This window comes from Myiozetetes cayanensis, unplaced genomic scaffold, assembly GCF_022539395.1.
Source record: "Myiozetetes cayanensis isolate MyiCay16 unplaced genomic scaffold, myiCay2020 scf2-11, whole genome shotgun sequence".
Classification (NCBI taxonomy): Eukaryota; Metazoa; Chordata; class Aves; order Passeriformes; family Tyrannidae; genus Myiozetetes; species Myiozetetes cayanensis.
The window spans coordinates 32,728,739-32,736,714 of NW_026087411.1; the positions used below are offsets into that span (position 1 = coordinate 32,728,739).

The window sequence follows — 7,976 nt, forward strand, 5'->3', positions numbered from 1 at the left end:
TGGGCTGGAAAACAGAGGAGGTGGAAGTCAAATGAAATGCCAGAGGGAAGAACATAGCACAGGAGATTGTGCAGGCTGAGGAGAGATTAACAGGTATTAGAACAAAGCAAAAGACATGGGAGAATTCAGATCAATGCTGAGGCGAGAAGAAAGGAATGTTCTTAGCAAGGAGCATGAGGAAGTTGAGCACAGAGGGCAAGGTATGAATAAGCAGGCAGACCTGAGAAGCTGTAAGGGCAGCATGGAGAAAAACCTTAAAATCCAGAAATGGGAAGAGGGTGCTAAGTATATCAACAAATATCTAAAATAATAATACTTTCCAAATAAGAAATAAAAATGTTGTTTATTTTGATGTTAGAAAGCCATACATAAGCTAAGCAATAGTAGTGTAAGAATAATTTTATTTAGTATTTTGGTAATACAATCATACATCTGAAAATCACCACAGAAATTAGCTCACTAAACAACTGCATACATTCTAAATAGGTGCTACTAAATTTGAGTATCTTCACAGATTATAAAAGGCATTTTTTTGACCAAAAGCTATATAGTGTGTTACCCCCTGACTGACATGAGCAGTGTGTATGGATGTTGCATTAGTAGCCAATGCAAAGTTAAAGCTTTTGGAAGAGTACCAAATTGTAAAAGCTGTTTTTACTAAAATATGAATTTGTGATCCTTGCATTAGAATAACTATTCAGTTCTAGGTTACATCCTTAATGTTTTTTTAATATCAGTACTTACAAAGGTACAAGAGAAATTGTTTTGCTAGCATTTGATCTAATGTAGATCTCCATAGGAAAATCCTAAGTATCTTATAAAGCTTTTCACAGGTATAGGCTAAGTTCTGGGATATCACAAACTTGTACATAATTCAAAAAACACCTGAGGTTACTCCTTGGGTATATAGCAGAAAGCTTTTTTTAGCTATTAAAAAAAAAAGATGATAGATGCCATATGAAGTCAGAGACTTTAAGCAGGTACATTACTACTGTGTGGGGTTACAGAGCAGTACTTTTAGGCTTGATTCATGTTTTTAAAATCAGTAGTGAAGCTTAAGATCTGGATTGTATCGTTAACCTAGCTCTTTCCAATGTTAGTATGAGTTCAGTCACTGCTGCCAACGTGACTTAAGACTGGCCATCTCTTAGAAGACACAGTGCAAATCCTTACTTGCTTGGGTCTCAGCAGAGCTACTTCACCGTGTAGCACTGTACCCTTATTTTTCTAGGTCTACTAATACCTCATTTATCACTCAGCTGAACATAGCAAGTCATGTGAGGTACTCTCATTTCTGATTGATTTCATACATAACTGAAGGTGATCTGCAACTCCTGCCCAACACTTTTCAAATTGGGCATCTACGTTGGATTGTTTGCTTTTTAGAGAAATATTTAGTGCAGCTTTGTGTATACAAACATTAGCCAGAGATTCAAGGCTATAAAGTTTCATGTTTTTTATTTTAAAACAATAGGTTAGGTGGGTTTTTTTACATTTTATGAACTTTACCTCACTAATATTTTAAAAGCACTTTTGCTTCAGTTAATGGGTACATTAATTAGGACATGTAACGCCATGTTTCCTTCTGAGATTTTGTTCCAAGCAAAGCGTACTAAAAGTACACAGTTGGTTTTCAGATATACCATTTAACTCAAGCTACCAGAATGACTAGTGAAAACGGGTTTTATTTGCTGTATGCTTTACTTGAGGCTTGCAGTACGAATGTTTGAATACAACCCCCCCATATTCTCACCTCTAAATACCTAAATAGCCAATGTGGATTTTACTGGACTTACTTATGTGCTTATTATGTGATACTAACCCTTTCCTAGATAAATAAAAAGTTCAGTTATGCCTTTATCAATCTAATGCAAATATCTATTTTGTTCATGAACAAGATAATGGACAGATTAGCATATGATTTCTATCTCTCTTGCCATTTAGTGTCATAGAAATTGTGATCTTTCAAAACTTAGTGAGAAGTTACTGTAGTTAGACATTCTGTTCATGCTCATATAAAACATGAACTTTATTTTCAACTGTGCTTATAAGGAAGGCTTTTATTTTTTTAATCATTTATGTAAACACTTTGGAATGCTGAAGGCTAGACTTTACATTGTCATTTTACCAAAAATCACTTGAACACTTATTATTGAGGCATTAATGTACATCCCAGCAGTCACAACACAGGAGCATGGCAGTTTCCAGTAGAGGGAATTCAGAGGCAGGCTGCAGTGTTCTAAACAACCTTTTTTTTTAATCTTTTTTTTTTTTTCTTTTTAATAAGAAATTTCACTTTGGGATGCAGAGTCACTGAAGGCAAACCTAGAGTTAAGGCATAGCACATGGAGACATGGCAAGGATTGTAGAGACAGTTCCTGGAGATGCTCCAAGCAGTCAATAGATAAAAAGCGCTTTACAATGGCAACTTCTGTGAACAAGCTAGAAAAGAAAAAGTTTACTTTCAAATTGCATATGTTTTATTATTTAATATATTAAATTGTTCCCCTGGCTCTCCTTCTAGAACTAAAAAGAGGACTGAATTATACTTTGTGCAGCTTTCCTTCCTGCTCTTACGACTTGTAATATTGGCTAAGTTCCAAAAAGATCACCAGAACAAACTCTAAGTCATATAAATCTAAAAAGAGAGAGAGGGATTATCTTTAGATGCAAGGTTTATTGCTTAGGCATTTGCTGACAGCTGATTTTCATTGGCTACTTTCTCTGCTTGCAGTCTTTGGACAGCTTGATCAAGCAAATCCATAGTATCTCTTAGTGTAACATTCAAGGTAAATGGCTTAGGTTTAATGGTCAGCCCATAGGTGAAGTCCATTTTCGGGTCTTCATTTGGATTAGCAGTAAAATTGCACTGATGCACCAGTATAGAGGTAAAGAGAAAGAGCTGCACCTTGGATAACTCCTCTCCAATACACCGACGTTTTCCCAACGAGAAAATCATCACACTGCTAGTAAGATCTTTATTGATGAATCCATTCTCATCCAGGAACCTTGTTGGATCAAAATCCTCAGGGTTGGACCATTTTGCTGGATCGTGATTCACTGACCACTGATTTACAAAAATCACAGTGTCCTTGGGAATGAGGTAGCCCATTATGAAGGTGTTGGTTGTGGTGGCGTGTGGGATAGTAACAGGCACAAAGCTGCTGAAACGCATGGATTCATACAAGAAGGCCATGATGTAGGGCAAGTGAGGCTGATCTTCCACGCATGGCAGACGGTCTCTTCCAACAATCCTATCCACTTCTTCTTGCATTTTAGCCTGCACTTTCGGATACCTGTCATTTAAAGCAAGATGTGTGTACGTACATAACACATTCAAAGGATTTTCTTACAAATAATCCTTGCTGTAAACATTTTTCACAGAACTTAACCCCTACCCTAAATAATGCAGTTTGGACAAAGTTTAAATATATCGCAGGAACATGCAGACCTCAATGGAGAACTTTGAGAGAAAAATCCAAACTTCCCATCCAATGGTGTAATTTCAGATTTACTCAGTTTTCACTTTAATATCACACGTAATTATTCTCACATAAAAAGTGAACCTAACTTACAGTGCGCTTAAACTGAATGTTCTGATCCAGTTTGGAAAATTAATTCTAAAACTGAAATTGCTTGTGTCTTCTAAGTATTGGGTTTTCCTTGGGAACGAGAGTTTTGTTTTACAGCTCCCTATGTGACTTTTAAAAGTTAGCATGGAGTTTGATATCACTAGACATATTGCATACATATGAAAGCCTGCAGGTTTTTAAACTGAAAAGGAAAAAAATCCAATTATTAGATTGTCAGAATGGCTTTATGAACATCCCACTTTAAGTTTGAGTAGGCTTTTTTCTAATTAATATAAAAATATATTTTCATTATTAATTCTTAAAATAATGTATTCTAAGAAGATTGTCCTGAAATCTGGACAGTTTGGAAGACTACATAGTAACCAAACAAGATCAAAATGTTAATACGTCTTCTGCTTGTCTAAAAGCATGCACTCCTCTCAGGAGCCTTTATGTGCTTTAATTACACAAGTTTGGCTTCTGCATCCTCGCCTTTTCCTCCTGCAGCAGATCTGCATGTTAGATGCTGGGCAAACATAAGAAATGGGGAGAAACCCAAAAGTTGTGTGAACACTGGGCATCACACCCTTAGCTCGAAGTTAAATATTTGCCTGTTCTTCAAGAAGCAACTGAGTAGATAATGTTTGCACAAGCCCACAAATTATGCAGATGATGAGGAAAAAAAAAAAAAAAGTCACGGTAGGCAAGAAAGCCAGTCTTTTGGCACCTTCTATTAAACCACCTCCCCTAGCTGAGTTTTCCTCCCTGGCAGTGCTGGTGCCAGGGCAGTGGCACTCACCGGCTGCCCAAGGGGTCTTGCCTTGCCCAGTCACGCAGTGGCAAGGAAGGCACACGCAATGGCCGATCAACATAATAGCGGGTTTTGTAAACCGGTGCACGAACTCTTTATCGTGCTTAAGCAGTTGTTATCCTGTTCCTATGATCTCCTTGATCTTGACCTGGTAAAATCTGTTACTTTCAGGTTTTATGTGGCTGCCTTTCTGCCAGCCTCTCTTTATGCCCGACGGCCTGAATAGGGTGGGTTTGTGTCGGATTTCTCTTTTTTTTTTTTTTTTTTCCTATTTTCTTATCTCTTTCTGGCAGGTTTCCCAGAGCTTCCGTGTTAGTTAATCGGGAGCCGCTGAGGCACCGGCACTGCCCGGGCTGGCGCTGCCCGGTCCCGGACCCGCGACCCGCCGGCGGGTCCCTGGCGGCGTCGCGATCCCGGTGCTGTCCAGACCCTGCGGTCCAGGCGCTGGCTCGGGCCGGCCGCTGGCTCCCAGGGGCGCTGTTTAAGCGTGGCTCCCCCGGGAGTGCCGGGCGCTCGCACCGCGACGCCCCAGACGGGCTCCCGCGTCCCTCCCAAGGGTAGGTGGGGCGCCCCGCTGCGCTGCCGCCTCTGCCGGCACCTACCTGATGAGAAAGATGAGGAGCCACTGCAGGGCCGTGGAGAGGGTGTCCTGGCTGGCGCCGAAGATGTCGGTGACAGTGGCGGGCACATGCTCGAGCTGCAGGCGCGGCTGCTCCCGCTGCAGGCGGATGAAGGCGTCCATCATGTCGCGGGGGGCGGCCCCCGGGCGCAGGCTGCGCTGGTGCTGCAGGAACTTGCCGCGGACGAAGCCGTAGAAGTCGCGGTTGAGGTCGCGGAAGGCGCGGTAGGCGGCGCGGATGGGGCTGGGGAAGCGCTGGAGCCAGGGCAGCGCGTCCACCAGGCTGCCGGCGCCCACCGCCCGCCCGAACTGCTCGTTGCGCCCCACGATGCGCAGGAACTCGCCGTCGCCGTGGCTGTAGCGGCGGCCGAAGCACAGGGCGCTCATCACGTTGGCCACGGCCACCACCAGGACGCGAGAGGGGTCGAGGAAGGCGCCGCCGGCGCTGCCCCGCACCAGCAGCGCCACCAGAGCCCGCGCCTCGCCCACCAGGTGCCGCTCCAGCAGGCGGCGAGTGGCGGGGCTGCCCGTGGAGAAGGCGCGCACCGTGGCGTGCGCCGCCCGCCGGTGCAGCTTCCACAGCTCCGAGTAGCCGCCGAAGGCCAGGCTGAGCCCGCCCGACACCAGCTGGAAGGACGGGAAGGGCGGGCGGCCGGCGAAGGCGGCCCCCTGGCGGACGAGGGCCTGGCGGATGGCGCGCTCCCCGTTCAGCACCACCACGGGCCAGCGCCCCAGGCGCAGCTGGAACACGGCGCCGTAGGTGCTGGCCAGGCGGGCGAAGGAGAGGTGCGGGGCGCTGCCCAGCTGCGCCGCGTTGCCGATCAGGGGCCAGGGGAAAGGACCCGGTGGCGACCGGCGCTGGCCCTGCCGACGGCGCTGCTGCTGCTGCAGGAGGAGCTTGCCCAGTTGGATGGCGGCGAGCAGGCAGAGGAGAAGCAGGAGGGAGATTTGCAAGGGGGGGATGCCGCCCAGGGCTTTCCCGAGCCTCTCGAGGGCCATGCTGCAAGGGAAAGGGAAAGGTCAGCGGCCCCGCGGAAGGGCTGGGGGGCTCCCCGTCGCCCGCGGGCAAGGGGAAGCCCTGACGGGGCGCGCTGGCGTGGCGGAGGGCAGCGCCGGTAGCCGTCCAGATGCTCGGAGTCGGGCTGCGTCCTCGCTGTGAGCTCTTCGTGTGCCTAAAGCCCGTCCAGATCTTGTGTGGAAAAAAAAGGGGATAATCGGTAATCAAGTGGCAAGCGCTCAATAAGGGATCGAAGTCGTATTTGGCGCCGGGGCCGCTACTCTCTCCCCCCCGCAGCGGGAGATCCAACAGGTCAATGCTGAGGAAGGCAGAGAGGATGCTCTCGCCTGCCGAGCCTCCGCAGAAGCATGCAGGCGCTGCACAGGGCTCCCCACGGCAAAAGAACCCCTGTGACAAACGGGTTACCCTCCCTGACGTCGGAGCTTCCCGCTGCTCCGGAGAGGAGACCTCCGCAGCAGTCACGGAGTCCACTCCGTCCCGAGCCCTTACCTCCTCCCGGACCTTCGTGCCCGTCGCGGCAGCGCAGGCTGGCGGTCGGCCGCCCCGGGGATGGGCTGCGGAGGATGCCTGAGACTCGGCGTTGGCAAAGCTGACTGGTCCCGCTTCCCATCCCCGTGCCCGGGGGCCGCCCGCTCCTACCGTTTGCTCCAGCCTTTCAGAAGCAGCGCGGGGAAGGAGGAGGGAAATAAACCACCACCTCGGACTCCTGTAGCAGAACTGACCTGTTGCACGCTGCTTCCATTGGAGACCTTGGGAAGGATGGAGAGGAGCTAGGCAGCCGGCGGCAGCTTTAGCGGGCAGCTTCGGGACGAGAGCGGCGGCGGCGTTCAGATCCAAGCCTTTGGGAAATTCATTAGGAGCTCCGGTACCTGTCGCCCGGAGCTTGGCAGGTCACGTGCAGGCCAATGCCAATTGCACCCGATCCCAGCGCACAGTTATTATCACCTTCCCAGCGCTTTAACCCTCCAGAGCTCGTCCCACCGGCAGCCACCTGCCCGGTGCAGCCCCTTCCTCCTCTCCCTCCCACCCGCTTGCTGGGCTGCGGGGAACGGGACGGGGCCAGCCCAACCCGCTGCCCGGAGCGAAGGCGAGCAGCTCAGAGGGCGCGGGGGGGACGGCCCACTGCTTCCAGACTGAGCCGAAGCCGCCGCCTCTGGGAGCCTGGCATTGGCACTCCGGGTTTTAAACCCGCCGGCATCCGCGGTGCGGTGCGGTGCGGTGCGGTGCGGGCGGCCCCGCTGGCAAATCGCCGCTGCCTGGCCCGTCCCCTGGCTTGAGGGGTCGCAGCTATTTGCCAGCTGCCCTTGGGCCTTCGCCAAGTGGAGCGGCTGAGTCGCGGATGCTTTTATGGCCGGGGCCAAAAGTTTTAGCGGAGGAGGTGCCGTGAGGGGAGCGGAGTGACGGGCGGGCTCGCAGCCCTCGCTGTCGGGAGGCGAAGTCTCCTCTGCATCTTAGGGGCTGAGGAAGCCGGAGAGCTTCCCCTCCTCCGCCTGTCGCCTCCCCGTTGCGTGCGGAGTTAGCATTGCGTGAGCCGGGGCTGGAAAGCCTCCAGCCATCTCCTCCCCGGGCCCCTACCCCTCCTCGCAATACCTGACACCGGCTCGAGGGGAATGAGGCTGGGAAGCGCCGGGCAACTCGCCCCCCGGGCGGCCCCGCTGCCCTCCGGCCTCGCCCCCGCCCTGCGCTCGCTTTTCTCCCGCTTACGGCGCTTTTTCACTCTTAAATCTGGCGCCTCCGCCAGAACCGGGAGGGCTGGCGAGAGGCGAGCGGGTGAGGCGCTCCAATCCCTCCCCGGGCCTTTCGGCCTCCCGGGGGAACTGGGGCTGTAAAACCCCCAGACATCAAGGAAATTGTACCCCAAGATCTCAGAATGCTCTTGCTTTGTTGTCATCATTTTTGCAGTATCAAGAAAAAAGCTGAAAATACAACATTTATTTCAAATGCTTTACAGTCACA

The 7,976-nt window shown here is 50.2% G+C and overlaps 1 protein-coding gene across 1 annotated transcript; it reads right to left on the reverse strand.

Annotated features, from left to right (window-relative positions):
• Positions 1 to 368: 368 nt before the first annotated feature.
• On the reverse strand, positions 369 to 6,952 carry LOC126639962 (cytochrome P450 1B1). The gene is made up of 3 exons (XM_050315337.1): positions 6,743 to 6,952; positions 4,986 to 6,002; positions 369 to 3,296 (listed from the first exon to the last, which is right to left on the reverse strand). Exons 1-3 carry the CDS (start codon positions 6,760 to 6,762, stop codon positions 2,684 to 2,686), a joined length of 1,650 nt encoding a protein of 549 aa, XP_050171294.1. The 5' UTR covers positions 6,763 to 6,952; the 3' UTR covers positions 369 to 2,683.
• Between the last annotated feature and the right edge of the window lie 1,024 nt (positions 6,953 to 7,976).

Coding starts and splice junctions, on each gene's coding strand:
- LOC126639962 (XM_050315337.1), bottom strand. CDS start 6,762: ATGGAAGCAGCGTGCAACAG. Junction 6,003..6,742: donor ATGGAAGCAGCGTGCAACAG/GTCAGTTCTGCT, acceptor TTTCCCTTGCAG/CATGGCCCTCGAGAGGCTCG. Junction 3,297..4,985: donor CTCCTCATCTTTCTCATCAG/GTAGGTGCCGGC, acceptor TTTAAATGACAG/GTATCCGAAAGTGCAGGCTA.